The following is a 26,109-nucleotide window of genomic DNA, read 5'->3' as shown; positions in this document are numbered from 1 at the left end:
TCACTCTCAGCGGAGTGTCTCGCTCACTCTCAGCGGAGTGTCTCGCTCACTCTCAGCGGAGTGTCTCGCTCACTCTCAGCGGAGTGTCTCGCTCACTCTCAGCGGAGTGTCTCGCTCACTCTCAGCGGAGTGTCTCGCTCACTCTCAGCGGAGTGTCTCGCTCACTCTCAGCGGAGTGTCTCGCTCACTCTCAGCGGAGTGTCTCGCTCACTCTCAGCGGAGTGTCTCGCTCACTCTCAGCGGAGTGTCTCGCTCACTCTCAGCGGAGTGTCTCGCTCACTCTCAGCGGAGTGTCTCGCTCACTCTCAGCGGAGTGTCTCGCTCACTCTCAGCGGAGTGTCTCGCTCACTCTCAGCGGAGTGTCTCGCTCACTCTCAGCGGAGTGTCTCGCTCACTCTCAGCGGAGTGTCTCGCTCACTCTCAGCGGAGTGTCTCGCTCACTCTCAGCGGAGTGTCTCGCTCACTCTCAGCGGAGTGTCTCGCTCACTCTCAGCGGAGTGTCTCGCTCACTCTCAGCGGAGTGTCTCGCTCACTCTCAGCGGAGTGTCTCGCTCACTCTCAGCGGAGTGTCTCGCTCACTCTCAGCGGAGTGTCTCGCTCACTCTCAGCGGAGTGTCTCGCTCACTCTCAGCGGAGTGTCTCGCTCACTCTCAGCGGAGTGTCTCGCTCACTCTCAGCGGAGTGTCTCGCTCACTGTCAGCGGAGTGTCTCGCTCACTCTCGCCACGCTTGCAAGTCCACTCTGACCCCGACCCAGGAACTTACGTACCTAGGGATGCAATTCGAGACTCTGCTGGCACTTGTGAAGCTGCCCTTAGTCAAACAGCAGTCCCTTCATCTGGCGGTTCGCTCTCTGCTGAGGCTCCGCCGTCATTCCATCAGGCACCTCATGCAGGTGCTGGGTCAGATGGTGGCGTCAATGGAGGCGGTTCCCTTTGCCATCCCAGGGACGCTCCTTTCTGGCCCCGTCCTGGGTGATTCTCACCACGGATGCCAGTCTATCCGGCTGGGGAGCAGTGTTTCTCCACCACCGAGCACAGGGCACTTGGACTCCGTCCGAATGAGCCCTCTCGATCAATGTGCTGGAAATCAGGGCTGTACTCCTAGCTCTCGTAGTTTTTCACCACCTGTCGGCGGGCAAGCACATTCGAGTCCAGTCAGACAACGCGACAGCAGTTGCCTACATCAATCACCTAAGGCGGGACTCGCAGCCGCCTAGCAATGTTGGAAATTCAACGCATCCTTCAGTGGACGGAGGACTCCAAGTCCACCATATCCGCAGTCCACATCCCAGGCGTAGAAAACTGGGAGGCAGATTATCTCAGCCGTCAAACCGTGGACAGCGACGAGTGGGCCCTGCATCCGGCAGTGTTCCGGTCAATTTAGCAGGCGGGGCACTCCGGAAGTGGATCTAATGGCATCCCGGCACAACAACGAGGTCCCGGTTTACGTGGCTCGCTCCCACGATCCTCAGGCCTTGGCAGCGGACGCGCTGGTTCCAGATTGGTCCCAGTTCCGTCTGGTCTACGTGTTTCCCCCTCTGGCTCTCTTGCCCAGAGTCCTGCGCAAGATCAGAATGGAGGGCCGTCGGGTCGTACTCATCGCCCCAGACTGGCCCAGGCGAGCTTGGTTCCCAGACCTGCTCCGTCTGTCCGTAGAGGTGCTGTGGCATCTCCCGGACCGGCCAGACCTTCTCTCACAAGGTCCGTTTTCCGCCAGAATTCTGCGGCTCTCAGATTGACGGTGTGGCTCTTGAGCCCTGAATCCTTACGGCTTCGGGCATTCCTTCCGAGGTCATCTTCTCTATGACTCAGGCTCGGAAGTCTTCCTCGGCCAGGATTTACCACAGGACTTGGAGAATTTTCCTGTCCTGGTGTCGTTCTTCCGGCCATGCTCCTTGGCCGTTTTTCCTTGCCGTCCATCCTGTCCTTTCTACAGTCCGGCCTGCAGCTAGGACTGTCCCTCAATTCCCTCAAGGGACAGGTCTCGGCTCTGTCAGCGTTGTTCCAGCGGCGTATCGCCCGACTGGCACCGCACCTTCATGCAGGGCGCGTCTCACATCATTCCGCCTTACCGGCGGTCTCTGGATCCCTGAGACCTTAATCTGGTCCTCATGGCCTTACAGAAACCCCCCTTTGAGCCTCTTAGGGAGGTTTCGTTGTTTCGTCTTTCACAGAAAGTGGTCTTTCTGGTGGCCATAATTTCTCTCAGGAGAGTCTCTGATTTGACTGTGCTCTCTTCGGAGTCACCCTTTTTGGTTTTTTTCACCAAGACAAGGTGGTTCTCCGTCCGACTCCGGGCCTTCTCCCTAAGGTGGTGTCTCCTTTCCACCTTAACCAGGACATTTCATTGTCCTCCCTTTGTTTGGCCCCTGTGCATCGCTTTGAGAAAGCGTTGCATGCTTTAGATTTGGTGCGGACGCTCCAGATCTGTGTCACGCACCGCTGTTTTTTTAGGCGGTGCACCTCTCTTTTTGTGCTGACCACAGGTAAGCGCAAGGGTCTCTCGGCTTCTAAACCGACCCTAGCTCGTTGGATTAGGTCGGCCATATCCGATGCCTACCAATGTTCTCAGGTGCCTCCCCCGCCGGGGATTAAGGCGCACTCGACCAGAGCTGTCGGTGCCTCTTGGGCTACGGCTCAGCAGGTCTGTCAGGCTGCCACTTGGTCTAGTCTGCACACCCTTTCGAAGCACTACCAAGTGCATGCTCATGCTTCGGCAGATGCGAGCTTGGGCAGACGCATCCTTTGGACGGCTGTCGCCCATTTGTGAAGTTAGGTTTCGCCTACTTCTCAGTTTCTGTTTATTTCCCACCCATGGACTGCTTTGAGACGTCCCATGGTCTGGGTCTCCCATAAGGAACGATGAAGAAAAAGAGAATTTTGTTTACTTACCGTAAATTCTTTTTCTTATAGTTCCGACATGGGAGACCCAGCACCCTCCCTGTTGCCTGTTGGCAGTTTTCTTGTTCCGTGTGTTTTCACCGGCTGTTGTTGTAGACAGAGGTTCCGGTTATTCCAGGTTTTACTCTATCTCTACTTATGGGTGGATGTCCTCCTTCAGCTTTGGCACTAAACTGGTTGGATTTGTCATCCGGGGAGTGTATATGCTCGGAGGGAGGATCTACACTTTTAGTGTAGTACTTTGTGTGTCCTCCGGAGACAGTAGCTATACACCCATGGTCTGGGTCTCCCATGTCGGAACTATAAGAAAAAGAATTTACGGTAAGTAAACAAAATTCTCTTTTTTAGAGAGATGTATACCTAGCTGCGTATTTCAGGCAGAATGAATCTAATGACACGTTCATTTTAACCTGGGCAATTTTTTCGTCTTCATATTTAACATATGCCATCTCTTAGACAACATTTTTTTGCTTTACAGAGTGACTTTCGAGATTACCCTCCAGTTTTACGCCAGGCCGTATCCATTGCACGACGCATCCAAGACCCCTTGATTGAATTCTCTCAAGTCTGCAGCAGTGACGATGACATCTTGTGTCTGAAATTGCATCCATTACAAGTGAGTTGCCTGTTATTGCTTGTGCACTGCTACTCTGTCTAAGCCTATCTTATATATTTATTTGCATTTTCTCCTGTAGGATCAAGTAGTGAAAGAGGAATTACTTAATGCACTTTATTGCGAATTTATCAACCGAGTAAATGAGGTGGGAGTGGATGTCAATAGAGCTATTTCTCACCCATACACACAGTCACTTATTCAATATGTCTGTGGACTTGGACCTCGTAAAGGCACTCATCTGCTTAAGGCAAGTATGGTATCTCCTACTGTAACCGGCCAAGAAAACGTTCTTTGGAACAATAGTGTTGCTCATTTTTATTGCTTCCATTAAACGAATCTTTGTCTTGATGCCTTTCAGATCCTTAAGCAGAATAATACACGGTTGGAAAATCGCACTCAGCTAGTTACTATGTGTCACATGGGCCCCAAAGTTTTCATCAACTGTGCTGGCTTCATTAAGATTGACACAAACTCTCTCGGTGACAGGTTGGTTTTTAGCTTGAAGTTGACATTGTGAAGCACTGGACCCTCTGTGCATAAATGTCCGTTATTCTTACCTTTCCTAATTTTTACATATTTAGTACGGATTCCTACATTGAGGTCCTAGATGGCTCACGAGTGCATCCAGAAACTTATGAGTGGGCTCGTAAGATGGCAGTAGATGCCCTAGAGTATGATGAGTCTGCTGAAGATGCCAACCCTGCTGGAGCACTAGAGGAGATTCTAGAAAATCCCGAAAGATTAAAAGATTTAGATCTGGATGCCTTTGCTGAGGAACTTGAGAGACAGGTTTGTTTAATTCGCATCTAAGTAATTCTGAAGGTTCTGGTTTGTGTAGAATGTAAACTTGTGCTGGAAATATCACTGTTTCAAATTCAAAGTGTGAAATTGAAGTGAACCTAACCCTAAGGCCACGTTCACAAGACCGTATTTGTGATCTGAGTCCTGTCCATGAAAAAACGATGGATGCTGGGGGTCTCTGCTTTGTTAAATGTGACTTTTATAGACAACCTAGAGTTTGCATCTATGTTTGTCTCCTGTTAAAAATCAAATTTTTCCCCTAACTAGATCTACACATCAAATGAAAATGGCAGCATGCACTAGATTCTTCCATGTCAGGGATGAGATTCTCCCTTCCAAGTCTATAGGAGCGCAAAAAGTCTGGTTCCATAGAAAGCCACCATATAGCATCCAATTTTCTCTCGCTTCATTGGGGGATACAGGATGTATGCTGCCGCTACGAGGAGGCAATGAAAATATTCACTCCTCCTCAGTAGGACACACCCAACAACCAGTGCCAAGTTGATCAGTTTTAGCTTGGAGTCAGGAGGGTTTGTTGTTTTTTAGAAATTATTTTCCTTTTTTTTTTTTTTTCTGTCTTTCAAATACAGCTTGTGATCAGGCAATAGTGGAGTTAAGACTGAGCGCACAGTGTGGGGTTGTGGCACTACTGTTAACTCTGTGGTCTGTACAACAGGACTTTAGCCCCCCTCAACACATCAAGAGTGTTTAGGGGCTCCTTGGGGGTCGGTCCTTGCTACCATTCCTTTGCCCGCTTTCCTTCCAGACCCTGACGTGCAGCGAGGGAAGATGGAACCGATACCTTCCAGCCACCTGACAGTGTGACACCTAATGACAGTTTTCCTTATCGTGCTACAAAGATGGTTTCTAGAAATGCTCACACCATCCTGGCCAATGAGACACGCAGACTGTCCTCACACTGTTACCTACACCAATCAGAGTGTCTTGTTCCATAGACGTGCGGGAGCATAGTGCGTTCATTTTTGACGCTGCCTCCTCCTCATCGCGATCTTTCCCTGATGCCGGCATTACCCTCCCACAGCCTCTATATTTTCGGCTGCTTGACTCTCACAGGTTAAGCGCCGTCATCTGTAGAGCTTCCCACTGCTGTTGTCTCTCAGTTATTCCCTCATTTCATCCTTCAGGAGCTCCGCATCCTCTGCCCGTAATATTGGTGAATAAACTAGAAAAACAGGCAGGACTCCGGGACCAACTCAATCATTATTTTTAGCCTATGCATATGACATCTCAAGGACCTTCCCATATAGCACTGCAGCAGCTGGTTACTATAGTATGTTCCTTCCTTCAGCAGACACTATGCTTAGATTTGTCAGATCTGACCACCGTGTCCAGACCTTGTTCACACCTGTTGTGGCCTATGCCCACAATCGCCTGATTATTTTTTGCACTGTTTGACACAATGTATCACAGGGCAAATCACTGTAACAGTACCAGTACTCTGTCCAGTGAATCAGACGCACAATCTACCTCCTTCCTTATGGCACACACAGCAGTGGTCCATGTGCTAGGTCCACTATCTAGTATTTCAGACACCTCATCTACAACATACTACATGGCTGAACCCAGCAGTACTCTGTCCATTATCCAGTGAGTCAGACGTGCCATCTACCACGTAACACATTACCAATTGCAGCAGTGGTCCTAGTGCTCTGTCCGCTATTTAGTGAGTCACTCATTTCTTCCACTCACCTCATGCCAATTACTGGTGCAGTCCAGGTGCTCTGTCCACCATCTGGTAAGTCAGACCTACCACAAACCACATGACCATTCACACCGCGATCCATACGCTCTGTCCACAATTCAGTGAGTCCGAACCGCCATCTGTCGAGAACCACATGACTGATCAGTAAGTCAGAACCATCTACCACAGCACGGTCCAAGTTTTCTGTTCAAAGTCCACTTCCCCATGATCCATATAGCTGATAGTAGCAGCGGCACCAAAATAGCTCTCTGCTTCGCATTGTTGCTTTACAGCACTTGGGTTCTGGGTTCATTTCCCACCATTGTTAACCCTTCTGGGAGTTTGTAGGTTTGCGTGGCTTTTCTCTGGCCACTCATGATTTTTTCTTATAGATCTCTTTTGATTCAGTGGTAGGACATCTCCTCTCATCCCACTCTGGATCTCTGTGTCCCTCCACGCTTTCCAGGATGGTGATTTCGAGTTATCCCCTATGGAATCTACAGCCTTCCCTCCGTCTAGTGAGCTTGATTATGCCTTTGTTCATCTGCTTTTTTGGACTGCCGAAGAAGCCAGAATCTCTCTGGTCAGGTCACAGCATTTCATTCCACTTAACGTCCCTCCAGTGCCCTTATGAGGATCGCGTAAGCAGCATAGCCATTCCATGCTCCAGAGGGATCCTAGCCTTCCTTCCATTCACATATAGTTTAAGGCTTTTGTCTTGGCACGCTGCAAGGTTTTTTTTTTTTTTCTCAGAGCACACTTTTCTTGGCTGGGTCAGGCCGTGTCAACTCGGCTGGGTCAAGCCGCGTCAACTCGCACGAGCAGAGTGTCGTTCCATGTAGATAAGTTATCTATCCTTCTTGGTACTCGATATCTCTGACCTTCTGCTCAATGTTCTTCTCCGCCAAGTGATATTCTTGTGTATCAGTCTCTTCCCTCGCCTCTTATTCTTGTCCTGATGGCGGTGTTCTACTCTCATTCTTCACAAAAGTTCCTTCCAGATCATTGGTAAGTCATGTGTTTTTTCAGTTGGGGAATTTTATTCCAGTGTCGCACAATTCTGGATTGTTGGTAGGCTTGGTAGACCTTTTTTTCCCTCTTTCATCTGAAACTCAGAGCCATTAATTTGCCTCTACGTTTAGGCTGCATCTGTCATTATTCTTCAATGTTGAACCCTATCCCGTTGGATCTCAGCAGACCTGTCTGGTCTTGGACTATATAGGGTCTGCCGGTGTTTCTTTATCGCTTCATTGGGGGACACAGAGACCATGGGTTGTATGCTGCTGCCACTAGGAGGCGACACTAAGCAAAACAAGGAAAACTCCTCCTATGCAGTATACACCCACCAACTGGCAATCATTCCTCAGTTTAAGCTTAGTGTCCATAGGAGGTGGACACACTTGGGGCTGTTCCCAGCCCCTCAGGTTTGTATTTTTAATATTTTCCTTTTTTCGTTTCAGACACAGCTCATCGTGCGACAGGGTGTAATAGCTCACCCTGCTCTCCCCCCTAGAGACCGGTCGCACAGAAGTGGGGTCCGTCCGCCACTTCCGTTGTCCTCCGTGTCTGTCTGTCAGGACCCTACCCCCCTAACACTCTCAAGACTGTTTGGGGGGCATCCGCACAGAGGGACAGGCGGATGGTCCTTGCCCCCCTCCCCCTGCACGCTCGCCCTCCACAGCCGGCCTGATCAGGGAGGGGAGACGAAAAATCACCGGAAGAAACCCGTCTCCCTATGTATTTCCCAGGAGGCCAGGATCAAGCCAGGATCAAGGAGGACTATCAGCCTTCGGGACAGGTACCCATCCCTTGTCCCGGGTCATGGGGGGCTCCGTTTTTAAAAAAAAAAAAAAAAGAGGGAAAAGAAGGGATTAGGATCCATAGCATTAGCTTACCCCTGGTCAGATCCCCCTTCATACAGGCTCTGCCCCTGTCTCTCGTCCTCGGCGCCGTTCTCCGGCTCCCCCTGCGGCCTCATTCCTAATTTAGCCCCCGGCTTCTCTCCAGGCCTAGCTCCCGTCCGGCCACGCCCCCTCCCGGCCGGCCTATTGCGCGGGTCCTTTCTTCCTAGCAGGCCCGCCCGCTCCAACAGCCATTCCCAGCAGGCCTCTGCGCGCTCTTTTCTGTCCATTCACGGGCCTTCTCTCTCAGCCAATCCCTACACCCTGCAGCACTCCTTTCCTGCTCCTCCCCCAGCCCGGACACCCTCAGCAGCGCCATTACAGCCCTGCGATCCCTCTGTGCGGCGGCAGCTTTCCGGTGTAGCTTCCCACCTCGTACCCTGCAGCTCCCCGGAGCCCCCACCTCTGCTTCCTCAGCCTGCAGCTTCAGACAGGACACAGCGCCAGCACAGGACGCCAGAATCTGGGTAAGCTCTGCCACTGGGAGGCAGTTCCTTCCCCAGTCCCCATCCACCTGGCATCCTCTGCTCTGTTTTCTTCTCTCTCCCCCTCTCCCTGCTGTCCCATGTCCAGCACAAGAGCGACCCGCTCTCAGCCACAGGCCATAGTACTTCACTTCGCCTGCACTTCTTGTCTAAAAAAGTTTCCCTCAGGGCAGTCCTCCCCCATCTGCCTACCCTGTAGCACCCCTAGCATGACTACTACGGAGCCCCCCACCGCCCGTAACGAGGACTCGGCCCCCATACCTGGGTTGGCCTCAGCGCTCTCTCAGTCCGTGGACAACCTAACTAAGGTATCTCAAACCTTAGCCTCTGCCATAGAGCGTCTGCCCACCTCCACCTCTGGAGTCCCCCCGGTGACCCAGAGCGAGTCTGTGCCCGCAACGCCACCAGCCCGGCAGGGCAGAACACACAGGAGGTCTAGGAAGCGGTCCTTCTCGGGGTCATCCTCTAGCTCACCTAGCCCCTCTATGGCCTCCAGAGCAATGCGCTCTCTATCTCCTACCTCATCTGCAGCAGCCCCAGATTCGGACCAGGACCCTGATTCTGACTCCGATCTGGACTCTGAACATATCTCCAAGCTGACCAGTATGATGGACAGTCTGGTCATTGCTGTCAATCAGACCCTAGAGGTGAAGGATGTAGATCCGGCTCCTACCAGTCAATCGGTCCCTTTCAAAAGGGCCAAGAAACTGCCAAGAAGCTTTGGCAACCATAGGGAATTTGAGGACGTTTTCTCTAGACATTGGGAACATCCTGACAAGCGTTTCCAGAGGCGCAAGCGGGCACAGGTCCTTTATCCTTTTCCACCGGAACTTCTTCAGAAGTGGTCAGTGGCCCCTTCAGTGGATCCTCCGATCTCCCGACTTTCGTCCAGTACCACCTTGCCGCTTTCTGATGGCGCCTCCCTTAAGGATCCCTCAGACAGGACCATAGAATCCTTAGCCAGGTCGGCCTTTGAAGCCTCCGGCTCCGCCATCACTCCAGCCTTCGCATCTACCTGGGTCTCCAAGGCTGTCTCCGCCTGGGCAAAGCTCCTTCGGCGTGGTATCCTGGCTGAAGCTCCAAGCCCCGAGCTGGCAGATCTGGCAGATCAGATCGCGCATGCCGGAAAGTATCTAATTGCTGCGTCCCTCGACTCTGCTGCTTCCGCAGCCCTGGCAGCCGGCAACATTACTGCAATCCGCAGAGCCTTGTGGCTTAAAGCGTGGAACGCGGACTCAGCATCCAAAAAGTCTCTCACCAGTCTTCCCTTTTTTGGTGCCAGACTCTTCGGAGAAAAGCTGGACAAGATCATCTCTGAGGCTACGGGGGGCAAGAGTACCTTCCTTCCCCAACGGAGGATCCCCCCGTGCCCCTCCCAAACGACGGGTTTTTCCCTTTCGTCCCTTTCGTCAATTTTCTACCAACACACGTCGGGAGCGGTCACCAGCACGTCAGGAGAGACGGAAGCCCTCCTTTAAGGCAACACCCCACTGGTGTTCCTGGCGTTCCCGTGGCCAGCAGTCCAAGCCCTCCAGATCCAACAGATTCTCCTCCGCATGACTGGGCTCCCGTCCCCGGATCCTCATCCAGGGTCGGCGGTCGCCTCCGCATGTTCAGAAGCGCGTGGCTTTCCGTGATAGACGACACCTGGGTCCGAGACGTCGTCTCTCACGGCTACAAGATAGAGTTTTCTTCTCTCCCATGCTCACGCTTCGTCAAGTCCAAACCCCCCAAGGATCCCTCTCTCACCAAGGGATTCTTCGCAGCCATCCAGTCCATGCGAGACTCTGGGGTCATCACCCCCGTCCCCCCTCAAGACCGATTCCGGGGTTTTTATTCAAACCCGTTGTGCCGAAGAAGAATGGCACAGTCCGTCCCATTCTGGACCTCAAGCGCCTCAACAGGCGGGTCCGTCTCCGGCGATTCCGCATGGAGTCTCTGCGCTCAGTGATAGCATCCATGGAACCCAGGGAGTTCCTTTGTTCTGTGGACATCCAGGACGCCTATCTCCACATCCCGATCTTTCCAGCTCATCAGAGATTCCTATGCTTCGTGGTTCAGGAGCAACACTTTCAATTCACAGCTCTCCCATTCGGGCTCTCGACAGCTCCCAGAGTCTTCACCAAGGTGATGGCAACTGTCATGGCTATTCTTCGGACCCGGCGAATTCTAGCCATCCCGTACCTGGACGACATTTTGATCAAGGCTCCCTCGGCGTCGGAGTGCCGCGACAGCCTCAACATCACTCTGGATACGCTAACCCGTCTCGGCTGACTAAAGTCTGACTAACAGACTCGGCTGACTAACAGACCAAAGTCATCTCTGATCCCGGCTGAACGCATCTCATTCCTCGGCATGATCTTCGACACCGCACAGGCGAAGGTTCTTCTGCCCAAGGACAAGCTCTCAGCTATCCTCAGGGGGATTTGGAAGCTCCAACGCACACCCCGTTGCTCTCTTCGGTTCTGCATGAGCATTCTCAGAAAAATGGTGGCGTCAATGGAAGCGGTGCCCTACAGTCAATTCCATACTCTCCCACTTCAGGGTCTCCTTCTAGCAACATGGGACAAGTCTCTTCACTCCCTGGACCGGCCAATTGCGCTCCCTCCTCGAGTCAGAGAGTCATTAGAATGGTGGAAACGCTCTCCCCTCACCCTCCAAGGGAGATCATTTCTTCCCCTTCGATGGAAGGTGATCACGACAGACGCCAGCCTGCTAGGCTGGGGAGCCACATTCCAGGACCTTACAGTTCAGGGTCGCTGGACCGAGCCGGAAACCAAGCTTCCCATCAACATCTTGGAACTCGGGTCAGTTCGCCTGGCTCTCTTTCATTGGGAGTCCCTGCTTCTCGGACACCCAGTTCGGGTGCAGTCCGACAATGCGACCACTGTGGCCTACATAAACCATCATGTGCCCCATTGATCTGTCCGAAAGTGACTCAGATGTTAGTGATTTGATTGCGTCCATTAATTCTGTACTGGACCTCAATCCGCCAGTATCAGAGGAGCAACCCAGGGCGCATCTCACATCATTCCGCCTTATCGGCGGCCCTTGGATCCCTGGGACCTCAATTTGGTCCTCACAACCTTGCAGAAACCCCCCTTTGAGCCTCTTAGGGAGGTTTCTTTGTTTCGTCTTTCACAGAAAGTGGTCTTTCTAGTGGCCATAACTTCCCTCAGGAGAGTCTCTGATTTGTCTGCGCTCTCTTCGGAATCACCTTTTTTGTTTTTTCATCAAGACAAGGTGGTTCTCCGTCCGACTCCGGACGTTCTCCCTAAGGTGGTTTCTCCTTTCCACCTTAACCAGGACATTACCCTGCCTTCCTTTTGTCCGGCTCCTGTTCATCGCTTTGAAAAAGCGTTGCATACTCTGTATCTGGTGCGGGCGCTCCGGATCTATGTGTCTCGCACCGCTGCTCTTAGGCGGTGCACCTTTCTTTTTGTGCTAACCACAGGTCGACGTAAGGGCCTCTCTGCTTCTAAGCCGACCTTAGCCCGTTGGATTAGGTCGACCATTTCCGATGCCTACCAGTGTTCTCAGGTGCCTCCCCCGCCAGGGATCAAGGCACACTCGACCAGAGCTGTCGGTGCCTCTTGGGCTTTCAGGCACCAGGCTACGGCTCAGTAAGTCTGTCAGGCTGCCACTTGGACTAGCCTGCATACCTTTTCAAAGCACTACCAAGTGCATACTCATGCTTCGGCAGATGCGAGCTTGGGCAGACGCATCCTTCAGGCGGCTGTCGCCCATTTGTGAAGTTAGGCTCCGCCTACTTCTCAGTTTTTCTGTTTATTCCCACCCATGGACTGCTTTGAGACGTCCCAATGTCTGGGTCTCCCATAGGAACGATAAAGAAAAAGAGAATTTTGTTTACTTACCGTAAATTCTTTTTCTTTGTCGCTCCTAATTGGGAGACCCAGACAATTGGGTGTATAGCTATGCCTCCGGAGGCCACACAAAGTATTACACTAAAAGTGTAAAGCCCCTCCCCTTCAGCCTATACACCCCCCGTACTGCTACGGGCTCATCAGTTTTTATGCTTTGTGCGAAGGAGGTCACACATCCACGCATAGCTCCACAGAGGACCCTGCTGGATAGGAGCCGAGTATCGTTCAGGGACATGGCCCTGCTACTTGGAGGTACTCTGTGTCCCCGTGGGGACCGCGCACAGCAACACTCCAGCGTTGCTGGGTGTGCTAGTGCACCGGGGACAGCAGCGCTGGCTGCATTTGTGCCACTATACACTTCAGCGTCGCTGAGTGTGTTTGTGTCTTTCTTCCCGCCCCCAGCCCTGCCAGTCAGGGGAAGGGCGGGACGCTGTACAGGTCGGCAGCACTGAGGGCTGGTGCATGCTTTGCATACTCCACCCCCCTCACTCTGCACAGTGGGGCACCAGTTCCCGCACTTTTCTGGGTCACGCCCACGGCTCCCTCCTCTCCTCAGGACGCTGGCAGCCATTCCTCTCAGCTTTGCTAACGCTGGAGAGGAGAGACAAGCTCAAAGAGACCCAGGCAGGAATTCTGGTGCCCACAGAAACGCTTTGCGCAGGCGGTAAGCAGCACCTGTGGTGCTGGCCCCACTAGTGCAGAAGTGTATTTATAGTTTATATGATTATAGTCTATACTTTACACTGTATGGTGCACGGTTGATTTGTGGCTATATACCCTCCTGTATTGCTCAGAGGAGACAACAGCATGTCGTCCACAAATAGCAAGGGTGCCAAAGCACAGACTTACTATGCTGCTTGTGCAGCATGTACGGCTATACTGCCGGCAGGTTACACTGACCCTCATTGTGTGCAATGCTCGGCCCCTGTGGCACTTACTCAGCCGGAGCCTCTGCTAGGGGTGGCCCAGGGAGAACCACCTGTTGACACTGTCCAGGTGACAGGGACGGAGTTTGCAGTTTTTACTGAAAGACTTCTGAGACTATGGCTAAGATATTAGAAGCCTTGCAGTCCAGGCCGGCATCTCAAGCCAGGGGCACTGTGGAATCATTGTCCCCTGGTTCCCCTCAGTGGGAACAGCAATGTCTTCCCGGGGTGTCTCATGGATCCCAGGGTGAGGTCTCTGACACGGACCGCAGCCCCAGACCGACTAAGCGAGCTCGCTATGAAATTCCCTCGACATCATCACAATGTTCAGGGTCTCAGCGAGAGGACTCTCTGTATGATGAAGCGGAGGTAGCTGATCAGGATTCTGATCCTGAAGCCGCTCTCAACCTTGATACTCCTGATGGGGACGCCATAGTGAATGATCTTATTGCGTCCATCAATGAAATGTTGAATATTTCTCCCTCAGCTCCTCCTGTGGAGGAGTCAGCTTCACAGCAGGAGAAATTCCGTTTCAGGTTTCCCAAGCGTACAAAGAGTATGTTTCTGGACCACTCTGACTTCAGAGAGGCAGTCCAGAAACACCGAGCTTATCCAGATAAGCGTTTTTCCAAGCGCCTTAAGGATACACGTTACCCTTTTCCCCCTGACGTGGTCAAGGGCTGGACTCAGTGTCCCAAGGTGGATCCTCCAATCTCCAGACTGGCGGCTAGATCCATAGTTGCAGTGGAAGATGGAACTTCACTCAAGGATGCCACTGACAGACAGATGGAGCTCTGGTTGAAATCCATCTATGAAGCTATCGGCGCGTCTTTTGCTCCAGCATTCGCAGCCGTATGGGCACTCCAAGCTATCTCAGCTGGTCAGGCGCAAATTGACGCACTCACACGTACGTCTGCGCCGCAGGTGGCGTCCATAACCTCTCAAACGTCGGCATTTGCGTCCTACGCTATTAATGCTGTCCTGGACTCTGCGACCCGTACGGCGGTTGCAGCCGTCAATTCGGTGGCAATACGCAGGGCCTTGTGGCTGCGGGAATGGAAGGCAGATTCGGCTTCCAAAAAGTGCTTAACTGGATTGCCATTTTCTGGCGACCGTTTGTTTGGTGAGAGATTGGATGAAATCATCAAACAATCCAAGGGAAAGGAAACATCCTTACCCCAGGCCAAACCAAAAACACCCCAACAGAGGAGGGGACAGTCGAGGTTTCGGTCCTTTCGGGGTGCGGGCAGGTCCCAATTCTCCTCGTCCAAAAGGCCTCAGAAGGATCAGAGGAACTCCGACGCATGGCGGTCTAAATCACGCCCTAAAAAGACCGCCGGAGGTGCCGCTACCAAGGCGGCTTCCTCATGACTTACGGCCTCCTCACACCGCATCCTCGGTCGGTGGCAGGCTCTCCCGCTTTTGCGACACCTGGCTGCCACAAGTAAAAGACCGTTGGGTGAGAGACATTTTGTCTCACGGTTACAGGATAGAGTTCAGCTCTCGTCCTCCGACTCGATTCTTCAGAACATCTCCGCCTCCCGAGCGAGCCGAGGCTCTTCTGCAGGCGGTGGGCATTCTGAAGGCAGAAGGAGTGGTGGTCCCGGTTCCTCTTCAGCAACAGGGTCACGGTTTCTACTCCAACCTGTTTGTGGTTCCAAAGAAGGACGGGTCCTTCCGTCCTGTTTTGGACCTAAAACTGCTCAACAAACACGTAAGAACCAGGCGGTTCCGGATGGAATCCCTCCACTCCGTCATCGCCTCAATGTCCCAAGGAGATTTCCTAGCATCGATCGATATCAAGGATGCTTATCTCCACGTACCAATTGCTCCAGAGCATCAGCGCTTCTTGCGCTTCGCCATAGGAGACGAACACCTTCAGTTCGCGGCACTGCCGTTCGGCCTGGTGACAGCCCCAAGGGTTTTCACCAAGGTCATGGCTACAGTAGTTGCGGTCCTCCACTCTCAGGGTCACTCAGTGATACCTTACTTAGACGATCTGCTGGTCAAGGCACCCTCTCAAGAGGCATGCCAACACAGCCTCAACGTTACTCTGGAGATTCTCCAGAGTTTCGGGTGGATCATCAATTTTCCAAAGTCAAATCTGACACCGGTCCAATCACTGACATATCTTGGCATGGAGTTTCATACTCTTCCAGCGATAGTGAAGCTTCCGCTGGACAAACAGCGTTCACTACAGACAGGGGTACAATCTCTCCTTCAAGGTCGGTCACACCCCTTGAGGCGCCTCATGCACTTCCTGGGGAAGATGGTGGCAGCAATGGAAGCAGTCCCTTTCGCGCAGTTTCACCTGCGTCCTCTTCAATGGGACATCCTACGCAAGTGGGACAGGAGGCCAACGTCCCTAGACAGGAACGTCTCCCTCTCTCAAGCAACCAAAGCTTCCCTTCGGTGGTGGCTTCTTCCCACCTCATTATCGAAAGGAAAATCCTTCCTACCCCCATCCTGGGCGGTGGTCACGACGGACGCGAGCCTGTCAGGGTGGGGAGCAGTTTTTCTCCACCACAGGGCTCAGGGTACGTGGACTCAGCAAGAGTCCTCACTTCAGATCAATGTTCTGGAGATCAGGGCAGTGTATCTTGCCCTAAAAGCGTTCCAGCAGTGGCTGGAAGGCAAGCAGATCCGAATTCAGTCGGACAACTCCACAGCGGTGGCTTACATCAACCACCAAGGTGGGACACGCAGTCGGCAAGCCTTCCAGGAAGTCCGGAGGATTCTGCTGTGGGTGGAAGCCACAGCATCCACCATATCCGCAGTTCACATCCCGGGCGTAGAAAACTGGGAAGCAGACTTTCTCAGTCGCCAGGGCATGGACGCAGGGGAATGGTCCCTTCACCCGGACGTGTTTCAGGAGATCTGTTGCCGCTGGGGGATGCCGGACGTCGACCTAATGGCGTCACGGCACAACAACAAGGTCCCAACATTCATGGCTCGATCTCAAGATCACAGAGCTCTGGCGGCAGACGCCTTAGTTCAGGATTGGTCGCAGTTTCAGCTTCCTTACGTGTTTCCTCCTCTGGCTCTGTTGCCCAGAGTGTTACGCAAGATAAGGGCCGACTGCCGCCGTGCCATCCTCGTCGCTCCAGACTGGCCGAGGAGGTCGTGGTACCCGGATCTGTGGCATCTCACGGTCGGCCAACCGTGGGCACTGCCAGACCGACCAGATTTGCTATCTCAAGGGCCGTTTTTCCATCTGAATTCTGCGGCCCTCAACCTGACTGTGTGGCCATTGAGTCCTGGATCCTAGCGTCTTCAGGATTATCTCAAGAGGTCATTGCCACTATGAGACAGGCTAGGAAACCAACGTCCGCCAAGATTTCCTCCCTAAGGTGGTATCCCCTTTTCATCTCAATCAGGACATCTCCTTACCCTCGTTTTGTCCTCATCCAGTTCACCAATGTGAAAAGGATTTGCACTTGTTAGATCTGGTGAGAGCACTCAGACTCTACATTTCTCGTACGGCGCCCCTGCGCCGCTCCGATGCACTCTTTGTCCTTGTCGCTGGCCAGCGTAAAGGGACACAAGCATCCAAATCAACCCTGGCTCGGTGGATCAAGGAACCAATTCTCGAAGCTTACCGTTCCTCGGGGCTTCCGGTTCCCTCAGGACTGAAGGCCCATTCTACCAGGGCCGTGAGAGCGTCCTGGGCCTTGCGACACCAGGCTACGGCTCAGCAGGTGTGTCAGGCAGCTACCTGGTCGAGCCTGCACACTTTCACGAAACACTATCAGGTGCATACCTATGCTTCGGCAGATGCCAGCCTAGGTAGGCGAGTCCTTCAGGCGGCAGTTGCCCACCTGTAGGACGGAGCCGTTACGGCTCTATTATGAGGTATTATTTACCCACCCAGGGACTGCTTTTGGACGTCCCAATTGTCTGGGTCTCCCAATTAGGAGCGACAAAGAAGAAGGGAATTTTGTTTACTTACCGTAAATTCCTTTTCTTCTAGCTCCAATTGGGAGACCCAGCACCCGCCCCTGTTTTTGTATACACATGTTGTTCATGTTAAATGGTTTCAGTTCTCCGATATTCCTTCGGATTGAATTTACTTTAAACCAGTTTATAATTTTTTCCTCCTTCTGGCTTTTGCACCAAAACTGATGAGCCCGTAGCAGTACGGGGGGTGTATAGGCTGAAGGGGAGGGGCTTTACACTTTTAGTGTAATACTTTGTGTGGCCTCCGGAGGCATAGCTATACACCCAATTGTCTGGGTCTCCCAATTGGAGCTAGAAGAAAAGGAATTTACGGTAAGTAAACAAAATTCCCTTCTTCTTATAGTTCCGACATGGGAGACCCAGCACCCTCCCTGTTGCCTGTTGGCAGTTTCTTGTTCCGCGTGTTATCACTGGCTGTTGTCGTGGACAGAGTCTCCGGTTGTTCCGGTTCTTGCTCTGTTTTTACTTGTGGGTGGCTATTCTCCTTCAGCTTTTGCACTAAACTGGCTAGATCTGGTTCTCCAGGGGGTGTATAGGCTCAGAGGGAGGAGCTACACTTTTTAGTGTAGTACTTTGTGTGTCCTCCGGAGGCAGAAGCTATACACCCAATGTCTGGGTCTCCCAATACGGAACTATAAGAAAAAGAATTTACGGTAAGTAAACAAAATTCTCTTTTTTTTTTTTTTTTTTTTGCCTAGTGGCAGCCTCTCAGTGACCTCAGCATACACGTATGGTTTCCTGGTCCCTCAATGAAAGGGAATCTGTCACCAGGTTTTTGCCACCTAATCTGAGCAGCATAACATAGGGGCAGAGATCCTGATTTCAGCGGTGTGTCACTTACTGAGTGGCTGCTTAGTGTAGTTTTTATAAAATCAATGTCTAATCAGCAGTAGATTATCATTAGAGGACTACTTGGCATGCTGTATATTCATTAGCTCTTTTAACTGCTAGATCTGACGACAGCAAACAGCTCAGTAAGAGACACATCACTAGAATCAGGTTCTCTGTATATTATGCTGCTCTTAGATGGAGTAGCAAAAACCTGGTGACAGATTCTCAGCGCCGCCCATAATCTCGTGCTTGTGACACACGTCACCAGCAATCCTGGCGTGGGCAGCACCTCGGGCGCAGTGGGCGGTGTCCTGATGGATGAAATGGAGCGTGGGGGGACGGCGTCAATGTGCTGGAGGAACAGCAGCGGTCAGCAGAGAGCCCGCCCCCATGGACGATTTACAAAATTTACATAGCAAAAGGTACAAGTTTATAAAGTATTTAATTTGGTTTAAAAGGGGCCACAAAAAGTACAGGAACCTTGCTAGAATGCAGCCCAGGAGCTGCAGAGGGGGAAACTTTTAGGTTTAAAGCAAAATTTCTGATGACCGGTTCCCTTTAAAGTCCCTGAGAAAGTGAGTTACCAAAATCTTCTCTTTACATACTGTATTTTTCGGATTATAAGACGCACACACTTTTCCTCTCAAAAATTTAAGAGGAAAATCAGGGGTGCGTCTTATAAGCCGGGTATAGCTTAACAGGGGGTGCTGGAGAGGTGTTACTGGAGGCAGGGGTGATGCTGCGTGCTGTGCACTGGTCTGTACTGTGGGCGGTGCACTGTGTGGTCTATTGCGATGTGCTGTGGGCTCTGCTGCGCTGCGGGCGGTGAGGCAGGGGTCACCATCCTGAATGTCGGTGGTGCGAGCTTCAAATAATGGCGCCCGGAGTCAGCACGTGTGCAAATGGAGCTCTCTGCTCAAGATTTGATCTGCGCATGTGCTGCCTCCAGCCCATTGATCTCCCAGCAGGGCACTTAAGGAAAATGGCATCCGGAGGTGGCGCGTGCGCAGATAAGAGCTAGGCTTATGATTTAGCAGATAGCTCAGTCTGCTTACACTAAGACTCCGGGTGTCATATTTTTTTTATTTATTTTTTTTTAAGTCCATACTGCCGACGGTCAGGACGGCGTCCCCTGCCTCACTACCCGCAGCAGTGCCTCTCAGTGCCACTGTCCGCAGCGAGCTTCTGGGGCACCTGCTGCACTGACTGCAGCATCGCCCTACTCCAGCACCGCCCCTGCCTCCTCTGAGCCCTGCCACACCACCGCTGCCGCCCCTGTCCGGTAAGACACCACCGGATAAGACTGACCCCATATTTTTTTTATTTTTTTTTCTGTAAATTTGGGGTGCATCTTATAATTTTAGTGCATATTAGAAAACAAAAATATGGTGTATTCCTTTCTCGCCTTTTCATTGGGGGACACAGAGTGTGTAGTATGGTGTCTCCAGGGGAGGCGTGACACTAGATTGAAAAAGTGTTAGCTCCTCCTCCCTACCCTAGCTAGGCATGAAACTAGCCCAGTTTTTTCTAGTGTCAGCAGGGAGGCTGAGATGTCTGGCCTTGCCCTACCAGGTGCCTAAGGCCAGCTTATTTTGTTTTTATTTTTTATTTATTTTTTTCTTATTCATTCTATTTTTGATTATGGGGCAATACCAGGGTGCTTTGCCACCCTCGTGACCCCCCCCACCCCCGCGTACGGGCAGAGGAAACCTGGCGTGCACAAGCCGTCTGTCACAAACCACCGGGGGGGTCACTCAGAAATCCCCCGCGCTGGCTACCAGTACGTCACAATCGGGGGGCAACAAGTGGGGGGTCACCCCTCCTTTATACCTCCCGACCGACAGACAGAGCACGTGACGCGCTCTCTAGCGCCCCTCTTATAGTCAGGCCAATTATGGAATTGCCCGACCATAAGCAAGGAGGCCGCTATACTACTTATGCCGATTATTGAAGGGTCCCCGGTGAGAGTAAGGTATATATTCCCCCGACCTCCGCGGGCGGAATATATAAAATCTCCCCGAATCTCACTGGCCTCCCCACAATAATCCTTGGCACAATTCGCTGCCACCAACCGATTTACGGTAACTATTAGCCGAACACACAGACGTGGGATTCAAGATCGAGATAACAGAACAGCCCAAGATTAATTATATAATTTAATCAGCCTAAAGCACACTAGAAACTACAATATATACAATAGGGAATCTACAGAATATACATATGTCAGAGTACAGTTACAGTCAAAGCATGGGTTACAAACAGGCATACACAGTTCCAGCAGTTACCTTGTTGCGTCTGGCCACAGGGGGGCGCTGTACCCAGGTTTCTAGGATCCTTCCCACAGATGTTTCCTACACGTGCCCCCAGCGGAAAGAACACTGGAAAATGGCCGAAGTAGGGTTATCAACCTGGGCAGATCCAGGTCCCCTCCTACCTTCGTGACCTCAGAGGGAGCACTGCTCCACCCCTGGCTGGAGTTATGGACAAAATCCACAACATGGAATATGGCCATAACTTTGCCTGGGAGCGTCGTAGGCGGACGCCAATGCTCTCATTGTGACAGTTATGAATTTAGCTACAGAACGAGGGGACTCATGACCTGTCTGCCAGTTCCCCATTGGCTGATATCACGCCTGGGGCATTTCCCAATGTCCTGCTCCCATAAAAAGGGTGTGCCGGCATCGCCCGCATGCGGAGACACCATTTTTATGGTTGCCATATTTATCGGAAATATGGCTTGCGAGATATGAACCATTTTTTACTGGAGTCGTTCTGTCTGCTAGTTCCATAGCCTTGCTAATGAGATACAACTCTTGTTACAGGGTGACAGCAGGGAGTCATCCTGTGTCCATTGTTCCCACACCACCTCATCTCCATATCACAGGACATGGCCATGGAGGTGTAAGTGGAACACTGAGGACAAGAAGGGAGGGGGCACTGCCAGGGAGTGATGAGGGATTATGACTGGAGTCATAATTCATCTTCATATCCCGGGATTTGCCTCACACCGTCAGTCTTACCTCGCGCCCAAGTGGTCGGTTCTGCGTACCCCTCCAGGCTCCCTGGAAGCACCTCACACCAAGGTAGCTCCAGAGGGCTAAGCAGAGCCGAGGACCTGCTTCAGCCTTGAGCCGAAGATGTGTCCCTGAGATCCCCGCATCCATCACCGACGCGTCTTCAGACGGAGCCAGGAGCAGGTAGGTAGACGACGAGTCATCCGTCCCCTGCATCCAAACCGCCGCCTGGAAAGGCGCCGGTGGGGCGATGCAGGCCGTGATCCCGGGGAGCATCATTAACTTAGCCCCCGGCTTCGGCCTGCAATTCTAGCAACGCCCCCTCTCACTGCTCTGGAAGCCGCTTCCTCACTCAGGAGCAGCTCCTTTCCGATTGGCCGTCATGCTTAGACCAATAGCCCTGAGACCAATCAGTCTCTGGGAGCCGTCTCTCTCCTCCATGCTGCCAGGAACACTGGACGTCATTTTCCACGTGGGGAGCAGACACTGGTGAGATCGCCTCCTTGGCTCTGCACTTCTGCAGCACTATATACCGCTCTGCTCAGCGGTATGTCGCTGTCTCTCTAGCGGTGTGCGTCTGCTGGCCAGCGGTGTATATCAGCTACTAGCGGTATATACTGGCTCTGCCTGCAGGTATATGCCGACTGTTTGACAGTATATGCCATTTTTGCTATCGTTATATACCGGCTGTGCATAGCAGTCACTTTATAATACTGCTAGTGGCTCCTCACTCATACTAACAGCGGCATATCCCTATATAGGGCTGTAGGACTCTGTTGCTGACATGCGTAACCGCAAGGGTGATAAAGCTTCCCCGGCGTCCTCTACGGACCTGTACTATGCTTGTACCACCTGTGGACGCTCGTTTTCTGATGGACGAAGCTATCCACTATGCCGGGGCAACGATGCCCCTACTACCGCGTCACAACAGACCCAGTTGCTGGACCAGGAGGCTGCGCAGGTTTTGGATTCTGCACCGGCCAGGCAGCACCCCCGTCTGATGACGTTCTTCCTTCTAATGTCTAAAAGGATAGATGACCTTGTCACTCAGATATCCCAAACCTCAGGCAGCCTTCCCCCGGCTCAGCTCCTTCAGAGGAGCCCGCCTGCTTCGTCTGGTCCTTCTTCCCCAGAACGTAAAAAGGCTGCTTCCAAGAGGCGCCATTGCGACCTCTACGCCTCTTCCGACTTGGACGATGGTCAGTCTGACCCGGGCTCTGTGACTTTTAGTAGTCACGATTCCCAAGACTCTGACTCTGATTCAGATGTCCCTTCCGAGTCTAGGCATATAGAAGACGCACTAATTTCGGCTGTCAATCACTCTTTGTCAATTTCTGATCAGCCTCCGGACCCGACTTCTCAGTCGGCAATCAAGCGGGCCAAGAAGCCTCCTAAGTCCTTTGCCACAGGATCCGTTTTTTCGTCAAATCGTGTCTAAACGGTGAGATCACCCTGATAGAAGGTTTAATAAAAAAACCTTTCACTTCATTCGCTTATCCTTTTCCATCTGAAATGGTTAAGACCTGGTCAGTTACCCCGTTGTGGACCCGCCAGTATCCAGGCTGGCTAAACACACTTATGTCCGTTTCAGACAGCGCATCTCTCAAGGACTCATCCGACCGCGCAGTTGCTGCGGCGGTCAAGTCTATTTTCCAGGCTTCAGGCTCCTCTCTTCGCCCCCTGTTTGCCTTGACATGGGTCGCGAGAGCTATGGGTGTGTGGAGTAAGAACCTACGCAGGATGCTTCGCTCTTGTAATATTCCTCCGGAGGCTTTGAGATCCTTGATTTGATCTCCCTAGCCTCTAATTATTTTCTTCACGGCTCCCTAGATGCAGCTAGTTTGTCAGCCCTAACAGCAGCCAATGCTGTTTTTGCCCGCAGAGTCCTGTGGCTAAAGATATGGAACGCGGACAGTGCCTCCAAGAAATCCCTGTCCACACTCTCCTTCCATGGTCTTCGCCTGTTTGGAGAATCCCTGGACAAACTCATATCTGAGACGATGGGTGGAAAAAGTACCATTCTTCCACAAAAGCGGCCTGTATCCAGGAATTTAAAAAAATCTTCTTGGCGCAGGCAGTCCTTTCGGCCCATCTCCCAAAAACCTTCAGTACAAGGATCGTCCCAACGCTCAGATCGAGGATCCAGCCCTTCTTGGCGTTCCCTAAACCTAAGGGACCGCTTCCTGCACAGGCCCCCTCAGCATGACGCCAGGTATCCCTCAGATCCGACTCCTGTTGGAGGGCGGCTTTTGCTTTTTCGGGATATTTGGCTAGCCCACACTCAAGATGCTTGGGTTCGAGAAATCGTCACCTCAGGTTACAAGATCGATTTCCATTCCCTGCCAAGCCAACAGGTTTCTGCGTTCTCGTCTTCCAAAGTCCAAAACGCAAAGCCAGGCCTTATTTCAGGCCATAGCCTCGTTACAAAAAGCAAACGTTATCATTCCAGTGCCCCTGGAACAGCGCGGCAAAGGTTTCTAATCAAACCTTTTTGTCGTTCCCAAAAAAGATGGCTCTGTCCGCACTATCCTGGATCTCAAAAGACTGAACAGATCCGTACACATTCGGATCTTCCGAATGGAGTCATTGAGAGCAGTACTAGCCGCCATGGAACCGGAAGAATTCCTAGCCTCCATAGATGTTCAAGATGCTTATTTACACATTCCCATATATGTGTATCCCATCAACGGTTCCTTCGTTTTGCCGTAGGACACAGTCATTACCAATTCAGGGCCCTCCCCTTTGGACTGGCCACTGCGCCTCGGGTCTTCACAAAGATCATGGCGGCCGTCATGTCCATTTTGCACCCCAGAGGCGTTCTGGTCGTTCCTACTTGTCAAGCGGAGCTTTCCTCAAGTTTGCTCAGAAAGCGTGCAGATATGCTTAGACACGCTGTCAAGGCTAGGGTGGCTTATCAACTTCAACAAGTCATCCCTCATTCCTCGTCAGCGCATCACCTTTTTAGGTCTGCTGATAGACACGGCTCAGTCCCGGGTTTTTCTTCCAGAAGACAAGAGGTCTTCCCTCATCCGGGCCGCCCAATCCCTCCGCTCCCGCCGTCACACATCCCTTCGAAATGGGATGAGAGTGTTGGGCAAAGGACACGGCTTCCATGACTGCCACCATCTTGCCTAATTCCATCTGCGCACTCTACAACTGGATCTTTTATCCTTCTGGGACAAGAATCCAGCTTCTCTAGACCGGTCAGTCCGCTTATCTCGGACTGCGCTCCACTCCCTCGTCTGGTGGACTCAAGTCTCATCCCTATCTCAAGGGAAGTCCTTCCGTCCTGTCCACTGGCAAGTAGTCACGACAGATACCAGCCTCATAGGCTGGGGAGCGGTGTTCCCCCACCACACTGTTCACGGACGCTGGTCTCCCTCCGAACGCTCCCTTCACATCAACGTTCTAGAGATCAGAGCCATATTATTTGCCCTTCAGAACTTTCAGCCCTTGCTATTGGGTCTCCCTGTTCGGATCCAGTCAGACAATGCCACGGCTGTGGCTTACATCAACCGTCAGGGAGGAACTCGCAGCAGGGCAGCGATGAAAGAAGTATCCAGGATTCTTCTTTGGGCAGAGATGAACATTCCCATTATTTCAGCTGTCCATATTCCGGGAGTAGACAACTGGGCCGCAGACTTTCTCAGCAGACAGGGTCTAGCGGCAGGGGAATGGTCCCTCCACGATGAAGTGTTCCATCAGATCACTCTTCGTTGGGGACTCCCAGATGTGGACTTCATGGCGTCTCGGATGAACGCCAAGGGTACATCCCTTCATATCCCAGTCGAGAGACCCGCCAGCGCTCGGCTCCGATGCTCTAGTCTTCCCGTGGTCGCAGTTTCGCCTGCCCTACATCTTCCCTCCGTTTCCCCTCATTCCGAGAGTAATCAAGAAAATCAAGGCGGAGGGAATTCCCGTGATCCTCGTGGCCCTGGACTGGCCCAGGAGAGCCTGGTACCCAGAGCTTCTCCAACTTCTCAGCGTCACTCTCTGGCGTCTCCCCGACCGCCTGGATCGTCTGTCGCAAGGCCCAATATTCCACCAGAATACAGCACAGCTGCATTTGACAGCATGGCGCTTGAATCCTTGATTCTAGCCAAGTCAGGTCTTTCTTCTAAGGTAGTTCATACCATGCTTAATGCTCGGAAGCCCTCCTCCGCCAGTATCTATCACAGTACCTGGAAGACCTATCTTTCCTGGTGTGACCGTCATCACCGGTCGCCCCTTGTTTTTTTTTCAATCCCTGATGTGCTTTCCTTTCTGCAAGACGGTCTAAACTCGGGACTAGCCCTCAGTACCCTTAAAGGTCAAGTTTCTGCCTTGTCAATTTTTTTTCCAGAAGCAGCTGGCTTCTCGCCCTCAGGTCCGTACCTTTCTTCAAGGGGTAGCGCATTTGGTCCCTCCTTTTTGCCACCCCTTGGATCCCTGGGATCTGAATCTGGTTCTCTGAGCTCTTCAGCTTCCTCCTTTCGAACCTTTAAGAGAAATCACTCTTCAGCGTCTCTCTTGGAAGGTTGCCTTTTTAGTCGCCATTACCTCTATCAGACGAGTGTCCGAACTGGCGGCCCTTTCCTGTCGCTCACCTTACCCGATATTCCATCACGATAAGGTGGTCCTTTGGCCTTCCCCCGCCTTTCTTCCGAAGGTCGTATCTTCTTTCCACTTGAACAAAGACATTGTGTTGCCGTCATTCTGTCTGGCCCTGGTCCACTCCTTTGAAAATGCCCTTCACACTCTAGATCGCGTTAGGGCTCTGCAGATCTACATCTCCAGAACAGCGCCGTTGCACAAGTCCGATGCCCTCTTCGTCCTGTCAGAGGACACAAAAAGGGCAACCAGGCTTCTAAATCCACGATTTCTCGATGGATCAGGACTGCCATCTGTGAGGCATACAAAACACGCGGTGTTGTTCCTCCTCAATCTGTGCGGGCCCACTCTACGCGAACAGTGGGTGCTTCCTGGGCTATCCGCCATCAGGCTTCGGCGGCCCAACTTTGCAAGGCCGCTACCTGGTCCAGTGTGCACACGTTTACAAAATTCTACAGAGTGCATACGCATGCCTCCGCGGATGCTGCTCTTGGAAGAAA

At 52.2% G+C, this 26,109-nt stretch overlaps 1 protein-coding gene across 1 annotated transcript in view; it reads left to right on the top strand.

Moving 5' to 3' along the window:
- Window positions 1-26,109, top strand: part of SUPT6H (SPT6 homolog, histone chaperone and transcription elongation factor) — a 210,720-nt gene that overhangs the window by 151,990 nt on the left and 32,621 nt on the right. Inside the window, exons 22-25 of the mRNA XM_075335257.1 lie at window positions 3,381-3,518; window positions 3,598-3,765; window positions 3,877-4,004; window positions 4,100-4,307. Of these exons, the coding sequence (XP_075191372.1) occupies window positions 3,381-3,518; window positions 3,598-3,765; window positions 3,877-4,004; window positions 4,100-4,307 (642 nt within the window). The remainder of the gene's footprint in view (window positions 1-3,380; window positions 3,519-3,597; window positions 3,766-3,876; window positions 4,005-4,099; window positions 4,308-26,109) is intronic.

The sequence above is a fragment of the Anomaloglossus baeobatrachus genome, chromosome 2, assembly GCF_048569485.1.
Source record: "Anomaloglossus baeobatrachus isolate aAnoBae1 chromosome 2, aAnoBae1.hap1, whole genome shotgun sequence".
Lineage (NCBI taxonomy): Eukaryota > Metazoa > Chordata > Amphibia > Anura > Aromobatidae > Anomaloglossus > Anomaloglossus baeobatrachus.
This window is presented reverse-complemented; position numbering and strand designations above follow the sequence as displayed.